This window comes from Pituophis catenifer, unplaced genomic scaffold (assembly GCF_029215685.1).
Source record: "Pituophis catenifer annectens isolate HBS135680 unplaced genomic scaffold, rPitCat1.0.hap2 SCAF_10, whole genome shotgun sequence".
NCBI lineage: Eukaryota > Metazoa > Chordata > Lepidosauria > Squamata > Colubridae > Pituophis > Pituophis catenifer.
Window position 1 is genome coordinate 13,351,866 of NW_027256890.1, and position 23,624 is coordinate 13,375,489.

Here is a 23,624-nt window from a genome sequence, read left to right on the forward strand (position 1 = left end):
CTGCAAGAGGGTAAATTGCTGGTAGGCAGAGGCCAAAGGGTGGGGGCCAGTGGGTGGGCGGGGCTACATTTGGTGTATAAGACGCACCTAAATTTTCACCCGCTTTTAGGGGGGGGAAAGGTGCGACTTATACTCCGAAAAAATATGGTAATCGAGGGAATTTTTAATTCATTCGAAGTTCGAACCATTTGAAATTATGAGAGACCTACCTGGGGGAGGTACTCATTTCCCACAGAATTATTTTTTATTGTTTTACCCATAAAACGATGATAAAATGCAAAGAAAAAATAAACGTAGGAAATGAAGGGAAGGGAAACAAAAGGGGGAAAGAAAAAAATGCGTGAGCAAAGCACATACACGGAAGGCGTGCCTGCGCTCACATTTTCAGTGCTGGGCGAACCAGTTGTTAAATTATGCGAAGCCCACTTCTGATCACCTTCCCTGGACTACAGATGTTCAGACAGGCTGGATGTCCAAACCTGGCATGCTTGAATCCTGATTCCTGCCCAGACCAGGGGGTGAGATTAGATGACCTCGAGGCTCCTCTCCAGCTCTCTTGATTCTAAACATGGCAACAGGTGGAAAATACCAATAGGGATCATTTCTAGACTCTATTTATTTCTAGACTTCAAGCAAGGAAAGCTGCTCTTCTCGGAAAATACGGAGAAGGTGTTTTAACAACTGCTGACTTTTGAGTTCTGGATCGTGGCCAGATGGGAGAAAGAAAGAAAGAAAGAAAGAAAGCAGAACTTTGAAATTGTCCTCTCTATCTAATCCAGAAATCACAGCAAAAGGACAAAGATGACAAGGAGTTTTATGTAATCTCAAGCTTGATTGCGCTGCAAACCTCGGAAGTTTGATCACCCCATTTTTCGTGGAAGTAAAAAAAATGTTTTTTTTCCAATTCCCTTCCCACATATCCCCTCCCACATGGATTTCCTTCTTGGTTCATTGCAGCCAGCCAATTTTTCCCAAGTGCAAAAAAATTTCCAAATTTTCTAGGCTTGCAGAATTTAATAATAATAAATAAAACTGCTGCCGAAGAGGCGAAGATCTAGGTAGGGACAGAAACCTCGCTACGCTGGAGAGAATCTTGTTTTCTCCTTTTTTTATTTTTGCCTTTTGCTCCTTCGCCTGCTGTGAAAACTTGTGAGGTTCTTGCAGAGTGCTAAAAAAAAAATCTTGCAGAACGCAGTTAGGAACAAACAGGATAACCCTGTTTCTCCGGTCAGACTTCCTATAGCTTGGTGGGCATGGCTTGGTGGGCATGGCAGGGGAAGGATACTGCAAAATCTCCATTCCCACTCCACTCCTGGGGGAAGGATATTGCAAAATCCCCATTGCCTCCCCACTCCAGGGGAAGGATACTGCAAAATCCTCATTCCCACCTTACTCCAGGAGAAGGATACTGCAAAATCCTCATTCCCTCCCCACTCCAGGGAAAGATACTGCAAAATCCCCATTCCCATCCCACTCTGGGGCCAGCCAGAGGTGGTATTTGCCAGTTCTCCAAACTACTTAAAATTTCCACTACCGGTCAGTGGTGAAATGTAAAATTTGTTACTACCGGTTCTGTGGGCATGGCTTGGTGTGTGTGTGGGGGGGGGGGGTAATGTGACTGGGTGGGCATGGCCAACTTTTTTTTTACTTTTAAAAGCATTTTTTCTACAACCTTAAGAGAGAGGTTGCAGGAAAAAATGCTTTTAAAAGCCTCTGACGATCCCAGCTGAGCCGCGCGATCATCAGAGGCTTTTTTCTTTTTACTTTTAAAAGCATTTTTTCAGCCGAAGAGGTTGTAGGAAAAATGCTTTTAAAAGTAAAAAGAAAAAACAGCCTCTGATGATCGCTTAGCTCAGCTGGGCATGGGGAGGGAGCAGGGATTTTTGCTACCGGTTCTCCAAACCACCCGCCACCATCGCTACCGGATCGGGCGAGCCGGTCTGAACCGGGAGCATTTCACCCCTGCTACCGGTTCTCCAGAACTTGTCAGAACCTGCTGGATTTCACCCCTGACTCATTTCCTATGTTCATGTCCATGTTTATACTTATACCTGTTATCTTGTACATGTTTGACAAAATAAATAATAATAATAAGTTGCGTCCCTGCAAAAACAGAACATCTGATCCAACTCTGGGAGTTGAAACTGGCACATTTGCAAGCAAACAGCTCTGGATTATCTTCTGCCTGGAAGACGAATGCTGCTATCAGACAAATAAAATCCATCCATGCCCTTATCTCATCGCATCTTGCAGCTGGGGCCAAGGTTACGACAAGGCTATAAAAGGTGGAATTTATTGCGTTCTTCGAAAGTTATCTTCCTGCAGCCTGACCACGGACATAATGAATCTTGCTCGCTTTCTGGTCCCGGCGGCAGGTAAGTGGAGATTTTCCAGAGCCAGTAGATCCAAAGGATCCATTCAGGGATTAGGGCAGGCTTCCCCTTCACTGAGTGGTTTCCAGAGGTTTGGGGTTGCGTGAAATACCTGCGTGAATTGTGTTTTTTTGTTTTTTTACTGTTGGAAGGATGGAGGAGTTCGTAGAATAGGGCTGAGCAGGCAGGCTAAGGAGCAAGCTGATATATCGCTGTTTCAGTTTGGATCTGTGTCTCTCTGTGTGTGAGGGGAGGCGAGAGAGATAAAGAGTGATAAGAGAGAGACAGACAGAAGAGAAAGAGAGAGAGGAGCTGAAGAGTGATGAGAGAAAGAGAGAGAGAGGAGAGAAAGCGATGAGAGAAAGAGAAAGAAGAGAAAGAGTGAGGAGAGAAAGAAAGATACAGAAAGAAAGACAGAGATAAAGAGTGATAAGAGAGAGACAGAGACAGAGAGAGGAGAGAGAGAGAGAAAGAGAAGAGAAAGAATGATGAGAGAGAGAGAGAAAGAGGAAAGAAAGAGTGATGAGAGAGAGAGACAGAGAGAAAGAGAAAGAGGAGAGAGAGTGATGAGAGAAAGAGGGAGAGAAAGAGAGACAGACAGACCAAAACAGAGAGGAGAGAAAGAGTGATGAGAAAAAGAGAGGAGATGAGTGATGAGAGAGAGAGAGAGAGAGGAGAGAAAGCGATGAGAGAAAGAGAGAAAGAGAAGAGAAAGAGTGAGGAGAGAAAGAAAGATACAGAAAGAAAGACAGAGATAAAGAGTGATAAGAGAGAGACAGAGACAGAGAGAGGAGAGAGAAAGAAGAGAAAGAATGATGAGAGAAAGAGAAAGAGGAAAGAAAGTGATGAGAGAGAGAGAGACAGAGAGAAAGAGAAAGAGGAGAGAAAGAGTGATGAGAGAAAAAGGGAGAGAAAGAGAGACAGACAGACAGAAACAGAGAGGAGGAGAAAGAGTGATGAGAGAAAGAGAGAGAGGAGATGAAGAGTGATGAGAGAAAGAGAGGAGAGAAAACGATGAGAGAAAGAGAGAAAGAGAGAAAGAGAAGAGAAAGAGTGAGGAGAGAAAGAAAGAGATACAGAAAGAAAGAGATAAAGAGTGATAAGAGAGAGACAGAGACAGAGAGAGGAGAGAGAGAGAAGAGAAAGTGATGAGAGAAAGAGAGAGAGAGACAGAAAGAAAGAAAGACAGATAAAGAGTGATAAGGTCCCCGACCTTCTCTCTTTCCGCCGTGGGCTGAAAACTTGGCTATTTCACCTGGCCCCCTTGGACTGATGAGGGATTTAATCTGGGTTTTATTGAATTTTTAATTTTAACTTGGACTTCTGTTTTAATGGTTTGTTTGTTCTGTTTTAATCGTTGTGAGTCCGCACTGAGTCCTGTGGAGATAGGGCGGCATACAAGCCCCGTTAAATAAATAAATAAATAAATAAATAAATAAATAAATAAATAAATAAATAAATAAATAAGACTCCACACCAATGCAAGGGATTATGGGGGTCTTGAAAAGAAGAGGATGATTCACCCAACCGTCACTTAGCAGGGAACTGGATCTGGCCGCTGGATATTTGGGAAACGTTAACGCTGATCTTCTTGTGGTGCAGTTTGTGTCTCCCTTTTAGCAGCTTCGGCTATTCCTCCCCTGCCTCGCAACCTCTTACAATTCGGCAACATGATTAAATGCACCATCCCCGGCAGTAGACCGTTGTTGGATTACGCGGACTACGGTTGCTACTGCGGCTACGGAGGCAGTGGGATACCGGTAGACCAGTTGGACAGGTAAGCCCTTCACCTGCGAGAATCTTCAGATCACGTTTAGGACTCAGAGCTTAGACTCCTAGGGGTTGGAAGGGACCTTGGAGGTCTTCTAGTCCAACCCCCTCCTCCCCCGTAGCAGGAGATCCTCTACCGTGTTAGGCTTCCTTTGGGCTCGAAGGGATCGTAGACAGAATAACGGGATAACGAAACAGAATAATAAAAGTTGGACGGGACCCCGGAAATCCTGCAATCCAATCCTCCCCCCCACCCAAGCAAGAGAGACCCTGTACCCGTGATGGCGATCCTATGGCACATAGGTGGCACACGGGGCCATATCACCTGGCACGCCAGCTCTCTAGGAGTCTCCGGAGGCTGGGGATAACAAAAAATATCACTTCCTGTCCAACCGGAAGTTGGGAAACGGGCCGTTTCGGGCCTCCGAGAGGGTGGGGAAGGCTGTTTTTGCCCTCCCCAGATGCATAGAGAGGATCTGGAGCCAGGTGAGAAAGAAAAAACAGGCCTACCGGGCCATGAGTGGGGTGGGGTGGGGAGGGGGGGGGTTCATGCATGCATGCACAGGGTGGAGCGCATAGAATTATGGGTGTGGGCACATGCATGCTTGCGAACCTTCCCCGCCCTCCCCCCTTCCTGGCACGCGATGGCAAAAAGGTTAGCCATCACTGCTCTATACCACTTCAGCCAAATGGCTGTCCAATCTTTTCTTGAAAACCTCCAGGGATGGAGCATTCACAACTCCTGGTGGCAAGCTGTTCCACTGGTGAATTGTCCTCACTGTCAGGAAATTCCCCCTTAGTTCCAGGTTGCTTCTCTCCTTGATGAGTTTCCACCCGTTGCTTCTTGTCCAGGTGCTTTGGAGAAGAGCTTGACCCCCTCTTCTTTGGGGCAGTCCCTCGAATATCGGACGACTGTTACCCTGTCACCTGTAGCATAACAATGTCAGCATTCTGATGCTGCCATAAAAAGACGAGGCTTGACTTTTCACCTACTTATTTTCTCTGTAGATAATATCCCCTAGGAGATGGGATGGGAGGGGAACATTCCTGTGGGCTGAGGTCAGAAGCTGGGGAGACTGACTTGGAAGATGGCCAATGAGAAGATGAGAATTGGGGAATGGAAAGGGAAGGGTTTGGGGGTCAGAGGGTTAGTATCGGCTACGACTAAGTCGGGGCCAGATCTGTCGTACTCAATAAATGGAATACTTCAGCAAAGATTAATTGTTTGGGAGTGCAATTTATTTGAGATGACATCGAAACCTGACAAACAGGTCCTCTCTCATCCTTTGACTTCGCAAGTCAAAGAGAATCGCTTGGATGAAATGGTAGACGGGAAAGACCTTGGGCGACGTGGCGGAGAGATGCTATCGAGGGAACAGTCAGATAAGAGAGGGCAGAGGTCACAGCTATATAAGGGGTGGAGAAGGAGGCTCCGAAGGGACCCTCCCTACTTTCTCCAAAAAGGGAATGGCAGGAGAATTGGACTTTCGGATTTGCAAGGGGCCTGTTAAGGTAGATTTACAATGAAGCTCAGAGAAGCAGCAAGGACTCCACAGTCTTTCTACTCCTCCTCCTCCTCCTCCTCCTCCTCCTCCTCCTCCTCCTCCTCCTCCTCCTCCTCCTCCTCCTCTCTGCAAACCCCACTCCCTCCTAACACTGATAATGTCACCTAGTTGGGTCATGAGATTTCTGCAAGAAAACAACCAAGTTCAAAGAGCACCAAGGCTCCCACAGTCCTCCTCCTCCTCTCTTCCATAAACCCCCCTCCCTCCTAGCACTGATGATGTTACCTAGTTGGGTCATGAGACACCTGCAGGAAAACAACCAAGCGCAGAGAGCACCAAGAACCCCCCTTCCCCCAAAGAGAGGCTATCTCACACCTGGAGAACCGGCTCTAACGCTTCCTGCTTTCGGCCAGGTGCTGCCAGACGCATGACGAGTGCTATTCTCGAGTCAAGAAACATCCTGCCTGCCAGTCCCTCCTGGACAGCCCCTACACCAAGATCTATTCATACACCTGTTCTGAAGGCAACGTCACCTGCGAAGGTAACTATCACAAACTCCTTGATACTCCTTGCAGACAGAACTGGTCATTTGCATCCTTTTTAGAGGGTCGTTGAGGCCACTTGGAGAGGTTTTATCTGTCTCCTCAGAGTCACCTGAGTGGTGCAAATGATTCCTGTAGTCTGCCATTTTTTTTCCTCTGGAAATCCATTCCTACTCCCCACACTATTCAAAGAGGGTTCACCCCAAATTGTATAGCTAAAGGACACAGATGTGGGACACAGAGTGCTTCAACGACCCTCTAAAAAGGATGCAAATGACCAGTTCTGTCTGCAAGGAAGATAAATCCTTCCGTTCCCCACCATCCGGGCAGAACCGAAGAAGCTTCTTGGATGAGAAGCAAAACCTCTTCAAAAGAAAAAAAAATGAGAACGTCCAGTTGTCTCCCGAAAAAGCACCTTGGTTGACGTTGTTGTGAGAACCCAATGCAAACTCTTTATCCCTTTTCGTCTAGGCGCGCAACATCACAACGGGTATTTAAAAGACACAACGGTGCCTTTTTAAGTACCCACTCGCAACAGGGCGGTGTTTATTTCGGTCATGCGTTCCCCCCCGTCCCCCCGGGTTCACAATTTCCTTCTTCCCTCCAGACGACAACGATGAGTGTGCCGCTTTTATTTGCGATTGCGACCGCTCGGCAGCCATCTGCTTCGCCGGGGCCCCTTACAACGAGGAGTACAAGAAATTGGACACCAGCAAATATTGCAAATGATGCGTGAGAGGCTTCCACCGCAAGGACTTTGGCACGACTCAACGTGCGGGTGGCAGTTCTCTGGACGGGCCTCGCCTGGCCGCCTGTGGAACAAGAAAGGACAGATGGCTGCATCGGTGCAATTTTGTTTTTAATATATGTTTTTATTTTTAAAAACCGAAGGACTTGTTTCCTGAACAATAAAGTTTGGTTTTAGGTTTTCCGCTCTGTTTTTCTTTTACTTGTTTGAAGAAAAATCCTGTGTTGGACACGGGAGGTCACGACTTCTTACGCTCAGAATCCTTTGCAAGGTTGCTGCGGATTGTGGGGTTTTTTCGCACGGTGCCTGTGAGATTCAGACTTGGAGTGTGTGTGTGTGTGTGTGAGAGAGAGAGAGAGAGGGTGGGGGGAAGAGAAGGAAGGAGAGAGAGAAGGAGGGAGAGAAGGGGGAGAGAAAGAGAGAGACGGAGAAGGCGGAAGAGGGAGAGAGAGGGGGAGAGAGAGAGAAAGGGGAAGAGAGGGAGGGAGAGAGGGAGGGAGAGGGGGAGGGAAAGAGAGAGGGAGGGAGGGAGGGAGAGAGACGAGGAAGAGAGGGAGGGAGGGGAGAGAGGCGGGAAGAGGGAGGGAAAGAAAGAGTGGGGGGAGGGAGCGAGAAAGAAGGAGGGAGAGGGAGGGAGGGAGAGGGAGAGGGAGGGAAAGGAAGAGAGAAAGGGAGAAAGGGAGGGAGAAAGGGAGGGGGAGAGGGAGAGAAAGGGAGGGAGGGAGAGGGAGAGAAAGAGAGAGGGAGGGAAAGGAAAGGAAAGGAAGAGAAGGTGGGAGAGAGAGGGGAGAGAAAGGGAGGGAGAGGGAGAGAAAGAGAGGGAGAGAAAGGAAAGGAAAGGAAGAGAAGGAGGGAGAGAGAGGGGAGAGAAAGGGAGGGAGAGGGAGAGAAAGAGAAAGAGAGAAGGAGGGAGAGAGGGAGAAGGAGGGAGAGAAAGAGAGGGAGGGAGGGAGAGAACAGAGAAAACAGATGCTCCTTCACCCAACCAACTTCTCCCTGTAAAAGCTGAAAAAATTAGCTCCCACTCTAGCTCCAGGCACTAGGAACTACACATAGTCCTCAACTTACAACAGTTCCCTTAGTGACCATTCAGAGTTATTACAACGGCACCGGGGGGCTGGAGGAAAGGAGCCACGATGCAGCCAGCCGTTTGGCATTGTTGAAGGCCACATTCTTGGGCACAACGCAATTGGTTCTTTGTTTCTTGATGTCACAATTCCTCTCCGGAGTAGCTGTGGGCCAAGAGGATGGAAGAGTTCTCTCACACAGCTCCTCCTGCCCAGAGGCCGAACTGCCTCTTCTTTCCTGAAAAAGATCCGCTTTGGGGTTCCTCCAAGCCCACCAGATTTGAGAGAAGAAGCCAGCAAAGTCACCACCGTAATTATGTACATGCTTTCAAAATAGACTCATGGCCACCAGAAGAAAATCTTGGTGGGAATCCATTGAGCGTGTTCCCGAGACAAAATATCCGGATCGGGTTCTTTGGCTCAGGACATCCCAAACCCCAAAAATTTTCCAGCCACCCAAAATGCTATAGCTGTCTGGACCCTGGTGGCCTTCAGACCGACTGGATCCATTTGCAGGATCCATTTGGGAAAAGAGTAAAATGAGAACGTTTTGGAGATCCTCGCCAGTTGAGATCTCAGACTTGATACGTTGAGTCACTCAACAGCCTGGGATTAAGACCAGGGGTGAAATCCAGCAGGTTCTGACAGGTTCTGGCGAACTGGTAGCAGAAATTTTGAGCAGTTCGGAGAACCGGCAAATACCACCTCTGGCTGGCCCCAGGAGTGGGGAGGGAATGGGGATTTTGCAGTATCCTTCCCACAGGAGTGGGGAGGGAATGGGGATTTTTCAATATCCTTCCCCCCCTGAGTGGGGAGGGAATGGGGATTTTGCAATATCCTTCCCCTGGAGTGGTGAGGGAATGGAGATTTTGCAGTATCCTTCCCCCAGGAGTGGGGAGGGAATGGGGATTTTTCAATATCCTTCCCCCCCTGAGTGGGGAGGGAATGGGGATTTTGCAATATCCTTCCCCTGGAGTGGGGAGGGAATGGAGATTTTGCAATATCCTTCCCCTGGAGTGGTGAGGGAATGGAGATTTTGCAGTATCCTTCCCCCAGGAGTGGGGAGGGAATGGGGATTTTACAGTATCCTTCCCCCAGGAGTGGGGAGGGAACGGGGATTTTGCAGTATCCTTCCCCTGCCATGCCCACCAAGCCACACCCACAGAACCGGTAGTAAAAAAATTAGGATTTCACCACTGGGTTAACCTGTAGATTTGCTAGCTTGGAGTATAGTGTGTGTATGTGAACCTAGTTGTTAGTTAGTTTATGTTTGGGTGTTTTCAGTGAAGCCAGGTAACCAGAAAAATTCTGCAATTGCTTATTTAGTCATTATTATTATGAGCAATTAAGGGACGCGGTGGCTCAGTGGCTAAGACGTTGAGCTTGTCGATCGAAAGTTTGGCATTTCAGCGGTTCGAATCCCTAGCGCCGCGTGACGGGGTGAGCTCCCGTGACTTGTCCCAGCTTCTGCCAACCTAGCAGTTCGAAAGCAGGTAAAAAATGCAAGTAGAAAAATAGGGACCACCTTTGGTGGGAAGGGAACAGCGTTCCGTGCGCCTTTGGTGTTGAGTCATGCCGGCCACAGGACCACAGAGACGTCTTTGGACAGCGCTGGCTCTCCGGCTTTGAAACGGAGATGAGTACCACCCCCTAGAGTCAGGAACGACTAGCACATACATGCAAGGGGGAACCTTTACCTTTTATGAACAGTTATAATGAAACACAATCATTTTTAACGGAACAATTATAAGGAAACACGATCACTTTTAATGGAAACATTTGCATATAATCAACTTGGGCTCAAAACGCCGATATTTATTATTCCTTCTTCCTAAGCAGGGTGAAGATGGAGATACTCAGTGAATTTGACAATGAATCCCCGCTCTACGTCTCCTTCTGCAGGAGGATTTCTCCGGAGGACTTTGAGAGACAGTCCCTGACTTACACACAGAAAGCTTTGCGGGAGCTTTACATCCACATGGAACAAAACCCAGACCTCTGCGCATCCATTGTGCAAAAAAGAAAGCAGCAGCTGGACAGCAAGGATGCCGGATTGATGTCCTATGTAAAGGTACGGATTCGGTTTTAACCGGAAAGCGGCAGGGAGAGAGATACAGGCAGTCTTGGACTTAACAATTCTTCATTTGAAATTACCACGGCTGTCGAGAATGAAACTTTAGCTAGCTACGTGCCTCTTCCTTTCAATTTGCCATTAATGTGTGTGTTTGTGTGTTTGTGTTATTTGGAATGGGTTAGATCAGTGATGTCGAACCTTTTCGGCACCGAGTGCCATAAAGGTTGCATGAAAACGTTGCGTGCCCACGCACGCACTCGTCGGGGCCGTGCTCCAGAAAAGCTGAACTTCCGGCTTCTAGCGCACATGCGCACCGGATGATCAGCTGGCCGGCACGCATGCACAGGTCAGTTTTCAGCACTGCCATGCGCACGAAGGGATTGCGCTCCAGGAAAGCCAAACTTCCGGGTTCTGGCGTGCATGCGCACCCAACAATCAGTTGGCTGGTGCACATGTGCACACCGGTTTTTGGCACTGGCGTGCATGCAAAGGACAGCTGATTGTCGCGCAGACATGCGCGCCAGAAACCTGGAAAACAAACAGGCAAGGCAGCCCGTGCCAGTTGACATGACTTCATGTGCCACTTTGGGCAGGCATGCCATAGGTTTGCCATCATGGGTTTAGATGGAGGAACAAAACCTCTACGATTCCACTGAAGGCTGGGAGAGCCTGAAACCTTTTCAAGGACACCGTAACAGGTGTAGAGTTGAACCAGACGGTTCCCATAACAAAGTGAATTTGTTTACATGGACCACGTGAGAGGTTGGGCATTTGGTTGGGGAAAGTATTGTTTAATTCTATGCACGGGTGTCTGGGAATCTCGGAGTAAGTTTTGCTTCGACTTTACCATGCAGTATATTCAATAAACGGTAAGATTTTTGGAAATGGCGCGCGCGCGCGCGCGCACACACACACACACATACACGTGTGTGTGTGTGTGTGTGTGTGTGTGTGTGTGTGTGTGTGTGTAGGTCTTTGGTTATTCGGGTTTTCTCCCGCATAAAATTTGAGATGTCTTGGCAACGTTTCGACGAAGTCTCATTCATCATCTTCAGGCTGGTGTTTTCGGCTTCGTGCTTCTAGGAGCAATATATATATAGATATGGAGTGGATGATAGGCAAGCTCTTCTGTTCGGCAGGCCAAGTTTTCTTCCTTGTTTCGCCACGAAGATTCCCTAAAAATGGACGACATCCAGAAGGAGGTGAAGCAGTTGAAACAGGAGATGCAGAAGGTGAATAATTACGCTTTGGGTAAGTCGGAGAGCCTTTTGTCTTCTGCAGATTGAGGCTGCCCAAAAAACGTTCCTACTGAGTGGTCTCCTTTCCTTCCGCAGCTGCCAAAAAAGCATCCTATTTGACGCTGGAGGGAAGAAGAAGGAAGAATATCGCTTTGGGAACATTCAACGCCAGCCAACCCAGATTTGGAGAGCCGGTGGTCCCAACTATGCCCAAAATTTTTGGACCGTTCCCAAGCCAGGTCTGTATCCCTAACGAGGATGGCCTTCTGTGATTCTTTAATGATCAGCCCATGTGCGTACAAATAGTCCTTGACTTACAACAGTTTGTGAGTGAGTGAAGTTGCAACGGCACTGAAAAGGGGACTTTTCACACTTACGACTGTTGCAGCATCCCCATGATTACATAATCGGTTCAGAAGAAAGCTGGAAGGGACCTTGGAGGTCTTCTAGTCCAGCCCCCTGCTCAAGAATAGGATGGAATGGAATGGAATGGAATACAATGAAATAGGAATAAGAATAGGAATAGGAATTAGAATAGAATAGAATAGAATAGAATAGAATAGAATAGAATAGAATAGAATAGAATAGAATGGAATGGAATGGAATGGAATGGAATGGAATGGAATGGAATGGAATGGAATACAATGAAATAGGAATAAGAATAGGAATAGGAATAGAAGAATAGAATAGAATAGAATAGAATAGAATAGAATAGAATAGAATAGAATAGAATAGAATGGAATGGAATGGAATGGAATGGAATGGAATGGAATGGAATGGAATACAATGAAATAGGAATAAGAATAGGAATAGGAATAGAAGAATAGAATAGAATAGAATAGAATAGAATAGAATGGAATGGAATGGAATGGAATGGAATGGAATGGAATGGAATGGAATGGAATACAATGAAATAGGAATAAGAATAGGAATAGGAATAGAAGAATAGAATAGTATAGAATAGAATAGAATAGAATAGAATAGAATAGAATAGAATAGAATAGAATAGAATAGAATGGAATGGAATGGAATGGAATGGAATGGAATGGAATGGAATACAATGAAATAGGAATAAGAATAGGAATAGGAATAGAAGAATAGAATAGAATAGAATAGAATAGAATGGAATGGAATGGAATGGAATGGAATGGAATGGAATGGAATGCAATGCAATGCAATGCAATGCAATGCAATGCAATGCAATGGAATACAATGAAATAGGAATAAGAATAGGAATAGGAATAGGAATAGGAATTAGAATAGAATAGAATAGAATAGAATAGAATAGAATAGAATAGAATAGAATAAACAGAGTTGGAAGGGACCTTGGAGGTCTTCTAGTCCAACCCCCTGCTTAGGCAGAAAACTCTACACCACTTCAGACAAATGGTTATCCAGCCTCTTCTTAAGAACTTCCAGTGTTGGAGCATTCACAACTTCTGGAGGCAAGGAGTTCCACTGGTTAATTGTTCTCACTTTCAGGAACTTTCTCCTTGAAATTTTTCCTTGTGGGGAGCACCAGTGGCGAAATCCAATTTTTTTTATTACTGGTTCTGTGGGCGTGGCTTGGTGGGCGTGGTGGGCTGGCTTGGTGGGCATGGCAGGGGAAGGATACTGCAAAATCTCCATCCCCACCCCACTCCAGGGAACGCTGTTCCCTTCCCACCAAAGTGGTACCTATTGATCTACTTCCATTCGCGTGCTTTCAGACTGCTAGGTTGGCAGGAGCTGAGCGAATGTGCGGGGCCAGGATTCATGCACAAGGGACGTTTGCATTGCATTTTGGGGGGTTGCATGTGCGCGCAACCCCCCCCTTGTGCCCCGTTTTGGGCCTGGAAGGCCTCCTGCACCAACCTGGAAGTCAAAAATGGGCGAGAGGGAACAGGGTGCATGCGTGGGGTGGGGGGCCGCTCGCATTGCATTTTGAGGTTTTGCACATGTGCTTTGATGCACTCGGCACCAAAATGATCCGCCATCACTGCCCAATAGTAATCCATGCCCTTCATCCTACTGCCAGGCCGAAAGATTGACAGGTATGGTGAACGTGGACCTGAAACAGCCCTCATCTGGAATGTCACCGGTCAGTCCAAAGAGGTGAGGACATCATGGCAGAGTGCAGCTAAAATCTCTGCTGGGTTGCTGGGTGGGCGTGGCCTAGTCAGCCTCCTGCACCATGGGGAGGGGGCGTTTTTGCCCTCCCCGGGCTCCGGAGGCTTTCCTTGAGCCTCCAGGATGGCAAAAACGGCCTCCCCAGGCTCTGGAGGCCCTCTGGAGGCCAGAAACGGGCCTGTTCCGGCCTTTTCCAAACTTCCGCTAGGCCCGTTTTTTGCCCTCCTTGAGCCTCCGTGCGCGCCTTACACTTACCTGCATCCAAAACTGGCCGCATGGGGACTCCTGGGAGGGGTGGGGTGGGTGGGGCCAGCCAGGAGTGGGATTTGGGAGTTCTCCGAACAGCACAGAATCTTAGCTAGAGGTTTTCCCGAACCTACAGAAGCCCACGCCTGAATATCCTGTATTTCTCGGGAACCCTCACCAAACGCTGTGTTTCCTCTTCTAGGGACACCACTAAGAGCTCTTGCCCATCGTTGCCAAATGCCAACCCAGCTACCAGTTCTCCGGCTCTCAACCCTGCAGTGTTTGCCAAGCCAAGAAGCTTCAAAGAAGATTGTAAAGAAAATGACAACCCGGACGCCGATTCTCGCTCGTCGGGATCCTGAACCTCTCTTGGCGGACGGGGAAGATGCTAAACAAATGAAAAGTTCTGTGCACCGTTGGTAGCCGTGTGGCGACTGTGATTGTGTGATTGTGTAGGAAGAAATATCCTTCTGGGTTCAGCTCCAAGTGGGGAAAAAGACACTGGAAACATGGAGACTGCTTGGAAAGATGGTTTAATGGTGGACAGGATCACATGGTTTGAGTTCCCGAACAGAAAAAAGGGGCAAGACCGGTTCTTTGGGCGTGGCTTCGTGGGCGCGGCTTGGTGGGTGTGGCAGGGGAAGGATACTGCAAAATCCCCATTCCCACCCCACTCCTGGGGAAAGGATATTGCAAAATCCCCATTCCCACCCCACTCCTGGGGGAAGAGTATTGCAAAATCCCCATTCCCACCCCACTCCTGGGGAAAGGATATTGCAAAATCCCCATTCCCACCCCACTCCTGGGGAAAGGATATTGCAAAATCCCCATTCCCTCCCCACTCCTGGGGAAAGGATATTGCAAAATCCCCATTCCCACCCCACTCCTGGGGGAAGGATATTGCAAAATCCACATTCCCATCCCACTCCTGGGGGAAGGGTATTGCAAAATCCCCATTCCCACCCCACTCCTGGGGAAAGGATATTGCAAAATCCCCATTCCCACCCCACTCCTGGGGGAAGGATGCTGCAAAATCCCCATTCCCACCCCACTTCTGGGGAAAGGATATTGCAAAATCCCCATTCCCACCCCACTCCTGGGGAAAGGATATTGCAAAATCTCCATTTCCCCCCCCCCCAAACTCCTGGGGCCAGCCAGAGGTGGTATTTGCTGGTTCTGCGAACTGCTCAAATTTTCCGCTACCGGTTCTCCAGAACCTGTCAGAACCTGCTGGATTTCATCCCTGCCCTGTACCACTTCGGACAAATGGTTGTCCAAAACCTTCTTAAAAACTTCCAGTGTTGGAGCATTCACAGCTTCTGGAGGCAAGTCCTTCCACTGGTTAATTGTTCTAACTGTCAGGAAATTCCTCCTTAGTTCTAAGATGCTTCTCTCCTTGATGAGTTTCCACCCGTTGCTTCTTGTCCTGCCCTCGGTTGCTTTGGAGAATAGCTTGACTCCCTCTTCTTTGGGGCAGCCCCTGAGATATTGGAACACTGCTATCATGTCTCCCCTGGTCCTCCTTTTCATTAAACTAGACATACCCAGTTCCTGCAACTGTTCTAAGTATGTTCTTAGCTTCCAATCCCCTAACATGTTGCCAATAATTGGATTGTCAAACCTGATAAGTCCTTCTAGAATAGAATAGAATAACAGAGTTGGAAGGGACCTTGGAGGTCTTCTAGTCCAACCCCCTGCTTAGGCAGGAAATCCTACACCACTTCAGACAAATGGTTATCCAACCTCTTCTTAAAAACTTCCAGTGTTGGAGCGTTCACAACTTCTAGTGGCAAGTTGTTCCTCCTAAATTCTAGGTTGCTTCTCTCCTTGATTAGTTTCCATCCGTTGCTTCTTGTCCTGCCTTCAGAAGGTGCTTTGGAGAATAGCTTGACTGCCTCTTCTTTGGGGCAGCCCCTGAGATATTGGAAGACTGCTATCATGTCTCCCCTGGTCCTTATTTCCATCAAACTAGACATACCCATACCCAGATCACACAATTTAGTCTCCAGGCCTTGAATCATCCTAAGAGAATGATTTTTAAAAATGCTCATTTTAATCACTGCAAAAAGGCAAAGAAGAGAAAAATGCATCTCCTTTGCATTTTTTTTCCAAACCCATTTTAATAGTTGGTTTTGAAGGCTTCATTTTACATTTGGGAAGATCAGTGGTTGAAAATGTCAGAATTTATTTAACGCCTGTTTAAAAAAAAAACGGCTGGCTCGCTTGAAGGTAGAGCACGTGACAAAGTTAAAGCGGATTAAAAAGAGCAGATCCTCCATCCTCAAGCAAAGAAGCAACCACCTGAGCGCCGTTTCACGTTTACTGCCACTAGGGGCGGAAGAGAGCCGACGCGACGCTCTAGCCGCTCGCGAGGAATCCCACTGGTCCCGTTTTCTAGGGGCGGAAGAGAGCCGACGCGACGCTCTAGCCGCTGAACCGGAACTTCCTCCCCACGAACACACTGGAGGATCTGCTTCCGGGTGGGCCTTCCTGGTCGCGGTTAGGAGCGGCGGCGGCGGCGGAGAGTGAGCTGCGGTGGCCGAAGAGCCTCGGCTGGAGGTGAGGCCGCTTTCTCGGGCTGGAGAAGGCCGCTAGAGCCCGGCTGAGTGGCCTCGAGAGGCGCTGGGCTCGGCTGGCCCTCGGGCGAGGGTTCCTCTGACCATGTGCAGAGGGCGTTCTCCCATCGGGGGAGATCACCAATCACCAGGAGACTGGGAGTTCTAGTCCCGCCTTAGGTATATAAAGCCAATTGGGCGACTTTGGGCCAATCACCAGGAGACTGGGAGTTCTAGTCCCTCCTTAAGGCCTATAAAGCCAATTGGGTGACTTTGGGCCAATCACCAGGAGACTGGGAGTTCTAGTCCCGCCTTAGGTATATAAAGCCAATTGGGCGACTTTGGGCCAATCACCAGGAGACTGGGAGTCCTAGTCCCGCCTTAGGTATATAAAGCCAATTGGGCAACTTTGGGCCAATCACCAGGAGACTGGGAGTTCTAGTCCCACCTTAGGTATATAAAGCCAATTGGGTGACTTTGGGCCAATCACCAGGAGACTGGGAGTTCTAGTCCCGCCTTAGGTATATAAAGCCAATTGGGCGACTTTGGGCCAATCACCAGGAGACTGGGAGTCCTAGTCCCGCCTTAGGTATATAAAGCCAATTGGGCAACTTTGGGCCAATCACCAGGAGACTGGGAGTTCTAGTCCCACCTTAAGTATGTAAAACCAATTGGGTGACTTTGGGCCAATCACCAGGAGACTGGGAGTTCTAGTCCCGCCTTAGGTATATAAAGCCAATTGGGCGACTTTGGGCCAATCACCAGGAGACTGGGAGTCCTAGTCCCGCCTTAGGTATATAAAGCCAATTGGGCAACTTTGGGCCAATCACCAGGAGACTGGGAGTTCTAGTCCCACCTTAGGTATATAAAGCCAATTGGGTGACTTTGGGCCAATCACCAGGAGACTGGGAGTTCTAGTCCCGCCTTAGGTATATAAAGCCAATTGGGCGACTTTGGGCCAATCACCAGGAGACTGGGAGTCCTAGTCCCGCCTTAGGTATATAAAGCCAATTGGGCGACTTTGGGCCAATCAACAGGAGACTGGGAGTTCTAGTCCCACCTTAGGTATATAAAGCCAATTGGGTGACTTTGGGCCAATCACCAGGAGACTGGGAGTTCTAGTCCCACCTTAGGCATATAAAGCCAATTGGGTGACTTTGGGCCAATCACCAGGAGACTGGGAGTTCTAGTCCCGCCTTAGGTATATAAAGCCAATTGGGCGACTTTGGGCCAATCACCAGGAGACTGGGAGTTCTGGTCCCACCTTAGGTATATAAAGCCAATTGGGTGACTTTGGGCCAATCACCAGGAGACTGGGAGTTCTAGTCCCACCTTAGGTATATAAAGCCAATTGGGTGACTTTGGGCCAATCACCAGGAGACTGGGAGTTCTAGTCCTGCCTTAAGGCCTATAAAGCCAGCTGGGGGACTTTGGGCCAATCACCAGGAGACTGGGAGTTGTAGCCCCACCTTAGTCATGAAAGCTGCCCGGGTGACTTTGGGCCAGTTACCAGGAGACGGTGAGTTCTAGTCCCATTTTAGGCATGAATGCCAGCTGGGTGACTTTGAGCCAGTCATTCTCTCTCAAGTTCAACAGGGTGGTTGCTATTGTGGGAAAAGAGGAGACAGGAATATTAAGTATGCTGCCTGGCTGGAGTTGATGGATATATTTTTAAAAACATTTTTAAAAAAGTTTTGAAAATGTAGGATAAAATTGTATAAAAGTACTTCAAATTTACCCACAACGGTGAAGCTGCCAGAGCTTCAGAGCAAAATTAACTTGTTTGATTAGCAACCGATCAACAGTTACATTTAGTGACTGGAAATCCCCTACGGACTTCGTGCTGATGAAAGAAAAAAAAAAAGAGAAAAATGAACTTGTGATTGATGAGTTTGGAGATTAGAAAGGATAACTTGTGGAAGGAAGGAAATTACGATGTAGCTTTAAAGAGGGAGTGCAAGAAAATTGAGGCCATTTCTTTACCGTCTGTTTTCCTTTTTCTCAATTTGCTATTCTCGTCATCTTTATTTTCTTTGATTTACGATTTTTGCTCCTATTAAAAGTATGAAACAACTTTGATTGATTGCTCCTCCATCCACCGATTCGGACTTTCTCTTTCTTTCCCAGGAAAGCCGAAGGACATGTCCTCCGAATCCAGCAAGAAGCGGAAGCCGAAGGTCATTCGCATGGATGGAGGGCCGCAGGAAGGCAAGCGGAGCAGATCGGACCTTGATCAGGTAAAGTGCGCAGGAGGAGTCCTTGCAAAATCTGGGGTGGGGGTGTGGGGGGTTATGGAAGAATCTGCTGCTGATGAAGTACATATAAGGAGGGGACTACCCCAAGATCCAACCTTTCTCCATCCCAAATCAAAGCTGGAAGGAGAAGGTAAATGTGGAATCAGTGTCCTGGTTAGTTCAGGATGAAGGCACCATGGCTTATGGGCAAACCAATCACTAATCACAGTTTCAAACTCGGGTCAGTGCTTAACTCTGGATCTCTGTTCAGCCGTGTCTCGTGTGTCTCCTTCAAGACCAGGAATTCAAAAAGGCTAAAACTAACTTTTATTGATATTGGATAGAACAACCGAAATCCTAGAAGCGTATATATGTTGTTCCTTCTCTTCCTTTTTAGTTCAGAAGATTCCGTCTGAGCCTTTTCTGGATATTATTTGTCTGTCCTAGACTTAAAATATCCCTTCTCTCTTTGACAACGAAATGCGTGTTATCTCCATCAAAAGTAATCTTTCTTACAATGTAGAGGTGTTACAAACTGAATAGAGTAGAGTAGGAGAGGAGAGGAGAAGGGAAGGGAAGGGAAGGGAAGGGAAGGGAAGGGAAGGGAAGAGAAGAGAAGAGAAGAGAAGAGAAGAGAAGAGAAGAGAAGAGAAGAGAAGAGAAGAGAAGAGAAGTATCAATTTTCGCCTGGAGAAAGTACAAACTTCCATTAAGCTAACTCATCAAAAGAAAGGAAGGTTGATACTTTAAAACTCTATATGTATTATATTACTCTCTGCAATTCTATCCATATTATTATATTTTTTTTCTGTATTTTTTAATAATTTTCAATAAAAAATTTAAAAAAAAAAAAAAGAGAAGAGAAGAGAAGAGAAGAGAAGAGAAGAGAAAAAAGGAATGGAACAGAGTAGAATTGAATAGAATAGAATAGAATAGAAAAAAGGAATGGAATGGAATAAATAGAATAGAATAGAATAGAATAGAATAGAATAGAATAGAATAATTTATTGGCCAAGTGTGATTGGACACACAAGGAATTTGTCTTTGGTGCAAATGCTCTCAGTGTACATAAGGAGAATAAAACACATTCATCAAGAATAAAAAGATACAACGCTTAGTGATAGATAGGTAACTAATAAGCTTAGTAAATCATATAGGAAACAAAAACAATATAAGTTGTAAAGATACAAGCAACATAGTTATAGTAATAAGTGGGAAGAAATAGATACTAATAAGGAAGAGAAGAATAATACTGATACATTCTTAGTAAATTATTTGACAGTGTTGAGGGAATTATTTGTTTAGTGGAGTGATGGCGTTCGGGGAAAAAACTGTCCTTGTGTCTAGTTGTTCTGGTGTGCAGTGCTCTATAGCATCGTTTTGAGGGTAGGAGTTGAAACAATTTATGTCCAGGATGCGAGGGGTCTGTAAATATTTTCCCAGCCCTCTTTTTGACTCGTGCAGTATAGAGGTCCTCAATGGAAGGCAGGTTGGTAGCCATGGTTTTTTCTGCAGTTCTAATTATCCTCTGAAGTCTGTGTCTGTCTTGTTGGATTGCAGAGCCAAAGACAGGTTGATGTTGTTAGTTGCGAAGTCGTTTCCAACCCATCGTGACCCCATGGACAACGTTCCTCCAGGCCTTCCTGTCCTCTACCATCCTCTGGAGTCCATTGAAGCTCCCGCCGACTGCTTCAGTGACTCCATCCGGCCACCTCGTTCTCTGCCATCGTCCCCTTCTTCTTCTTTTGCCCTCCATCGTTCCCAGCATTAGGCTCTTCTCCAGGGAGTCCTTCCTTCTCCTTAAGTGGCCAAAGTGTTTGAGTTTCCTCTTCAGGATCTGGCTTTCTAAAGAGCAGTTGGGGTTGATCTCCTCTAGGACCGACAGGTTGGATGGCCTTGCAGTCCAAGGGACTCGCAGGAGTCTTCTCCAGCACCAGAGTTCAAAGGCCTCCATTCTTTGGCCTTCTCAGCCTTCCTTGTGGTCCAACTTTCACAGCCATCCATTGCAACTGGGAAAACCATCGCCTTGACTATATGCACTTTTGTTGCCAGGGTGATATCTCTGCTTTTTAGTACACTATCTAGATTTCCCATGGCTTTCCTCCCCAGGAGTAAGTGTTTTTTTTTAATTTCTTGGCTGCAGCCCCCATCTGCGGTGATCTTGGAGCCCAGGAAGATAAAATCTGTAGAGTCTCCTGCTTGGTCAGGGGATTGGACTAGATGACCTACAAGGTCCCTTCCAACTCTGTTAATCTGTCCTCTAGGACTGACTGGTTCGATCACCTTGCAGTCGAATGAATGACTCTAATAAGTAGCTTTTCAAACGCGATCAGCTTTGACGAGGCTGTAAGAACGAACCCAGGGATTTTCCTCTGCGCTCTGCGGCGGTTGCGTCAAAGCGACAATCGCATGCCGAGTTCAGCAGCCCCCCCTCCCCTCCGTTCCTCTCCGTAGGATGCCAGGTACTACAGCGAAGAGGCCGAGGTGGAACTGCGAGACCCCAACCGAGATTACGAGCTGTACAAACAGACGTGCCAGGATCTTCAGAGGCTGATGGCGGAGATCCAGGAACTGAAGAGCAAAGGGCACAAAGACAGCGTAAGCCACACACCGGGTGTGATCAAACAGACACACACACACACACACACACACACACACACACAAAGAATGCAGCACAACACAAAGTCCGTTCAAACCTTAGTTTACTAAATAAACCAGGTTTTTTACAACAACGGCTGTTAATTAACTGCCTTAACTGCTGTACAAGTTGATCCCCTTGAGCTTCCAAAATCCACACCACGGGATCTGGTAAATCCACGCCCCTTTCTGTTTTCCCAGGCGGCGGAGATCGAAGAGCGACGGATCCAGAGCTGTGTCCACTTCATGACTCTGAAGAAGCTCAACCGCTTGGCTCATATTCGGCTGAAGAAGGGGAGGGACCAGACTCACGAGGTGCGGCCGGGTCTAAAGAGGAGAAGACGCAGGGAAGGGTGGAATAAATGAACTACACTGGGACTCTGCGGGAGGGTTTGCAACCTGTGGGCCGCAGCCCCCTACTGGGCCACGACTTATTGGCCACCGGGCCTCGTGAGTAGCTGGCCGGTGCCCATGTGTGTGCCCACATAACACAGGCCTACTCCAGTGGTGGGTTTCAAAAATTTTTACTACTGGTTCTGTGGATGTGGCTTGGTGGGCATGGCAGGGGAAGGAGACTGTAAAATCCCCATTCCTTCCCCATTCCAGGGGAAGGATACTGCAAAATCCCCATTCCCTCCCCACTCCAGGGGAAGGATACTGCAAAATCCCCATTCCCTCCCCACTCCAGGGAAGGACACTGCAAAATCTCCATTCCCTCCCAACTCCAAGAGAAGGATACTGCAAAATCCCCATTCCCTCCCCACTCCAAGAGAAGGATACTGCAAAATCCCCATTCCTTCCCCATTCCAGGGGAAGGATACTGCAAAATCCCCATTCCCTCCCCACTCCAGGGAAGGATACTGCAAAATTCCCATTCTCTCTCCATTCCAGGGGAAGGGTAGTGTAAAATCCCCATTCCCGCCCCATTCCAGGGAAGGTTACTGCAAAATCCCCATTCCCTCCCCACTCCAAGAGAAGGATACTGCAAAATCCCCATTCCTTCCCCACTCCAGGGGAAGGATACTGCAAAATCCCCATTCTCTCTCCATTCCAGGGGAAGGGTACTGTAAAATCCCCATTCCCGCCCCACTCCAGGCGAAGGATACTGCAAAATCCCCATTCCCTCCCCACTCCAGGGAAGGATACTGCAAAATCTCCATTCCCTCCCAACTCCAAGAGAAGGATACTGCAAAATCCCCATTCCCGCCCCACTCCAGGCGAAGGATACTGCAAAATCCCCATTCCCACCCCATTCCAGGGGAAGGTTACTGCAAAATCCCCATTCCCTCCCAATCAGCTGGGACTCAGGAGGCAGAGAATAGATGGGGGTGATGCCAGTCAGAATTTTTATTACCGGTTCTCCAAACTACTCAAAATTTCCGCTACCGGTTCTCCAGAACTGGTCAGAACCTGCTGAAACCCACCTCTGCCCTGCTCGCACAAGCTCCTCCCACAAAGCCATTTCCCCTCCTCCCTCTCTGTGCCACCAACCCGAAAAGCTTGGGGTTAACTTTGATCTTGACTCCCTAATGTGGCAACTTCGGCCTCTCTTTCTGTTGTGGATGCAGGCGAAACAGAAAGTCGATGCTTATCACCTCCAGCTCCAAAATTTACTCTACGAAGTGATGCATTTGCAGAAGGAGATCACAAAGTGTTTGGAGTTCAAGTAAGTCCACCGGGGGGGGAGGGGGGAACACGGACATAACGGAAGGCAACAGGGTGGACATTTAAGATTTAAGATTAAGAGCCGCGGTGGCGCAGTGGTTAGAGTGCAGGACTACAGGCGACTTCTTCTGACTGCCGGCTTTCCTGCAGTTCGGCAGTTCGAATCTCACCAGGCTCAAGGTCGACTCAGCCTTCCCTCCTTCCGAGGTGGGTAAAATGAGGACCCAGATTGTTGGGGGGCAAGAGGCTGACTCTGTAAACCGCTTAGAGAGGGCTGTAAAAACACTATGAAGCGGTATATAAGTCTAAGTGCTATTACTATTGCTGTAACAGTATGGCAGGCTAACTCTGCCCACTGCCAGGAGTTCGATCCTGACCAGCTCAGGTTGACTCAGCCTTCCTTCCTTCCGAGGTGGGTAAAATGAGGACCCAGATTGTTGTGGGGGCAAGAGGCTGACTCTGTAAACCGCTTAGAGAGGGCTGGAAAGCATTGTAAAGCGGTCTATAAGTCTAAGGGCTATTGCTATTTTAATTGGGAGAAACTGAATAGGTCGGAGGAAGAGCTGACCCACCCGAACAATACCGGAATTCATTGACCAACAATTGTTCCTCCTGCCGGCCACAAACTCCCAACACGGAGGCCCCCCCCCCCCCGAAGCGCTTCGATCGTACTTTGTTTCTTGCTGAGCGTGAATGCAGCGGTTGACAAAAGCTTGAAAAGAAGAAAAATGTGTCCGTTGGACCCCTGCGGAGGCTTATGCAGCACAGATCTTCCTCGGCTTCGCGATTCATTTACCGACCGTTTGAAGTCGCAACGGCATTGGGAAAAAAAAAGAGACTTCTGACCGGTTTTCACACTTAA

General features: G+C 47.8%; 2 protein-coding genes across 2 annotated transcripts in view; both read left to right on the forward strand.

Annotated features, from left to right (window-relative positions):
• Positions 1–2,341: 2,341 nt before the first annotated feature.
• On the forward strand, positions 2,342–6,918 carry LOC139322343 (phospholipase A2 GL16-1-like). Its single transcript, XM_070951430.1, has 4 exons — positions 2,342–2,375; positions 3,975–4,149; positions 6,061–6,188; positions 6,797–6,918. The coding sequence occupies exons 1-4, from the start codon at positions 2,342–2,344 to the stop codon at positions 6,916–6,918; spliced, it is 459 nt and encodes a 152-aa protein (XP_070807531.1).
• Positions 6,919–16,153: 9,235 nt separating this feature from the next.
• Positions 16,154–23,624, forward strand: part of THOC5 (THO complex subunit 5) — a 28,034-nt gene continuing 20,563 nt past the window's right edge. Inside the window, exons 1-5 of the mRNA XM_070950788.1 lie at positions 16,154–16,230; positions 18,354–18,463; positions 20,915–21,058; positions 21,299–21,412; positions 22,666–22,763. Of these exons, the coding sequence (XP_070806889.1) occupies positions 18,368–18,463; positions 20,915–21,058; positions 21,299–21,412; positions 22,666–22,763 (452 nt within the window). The 5' untranslated portion in view covers positions 16,154–16,230; positions 18,354–18,367. The remainder of the gene's footprint in view (positions 16,231–18,353; positions 18,464–20,914; positions 21,059–21,298; positions 21,413–22,665; positions 22,764–23,624) is intronic.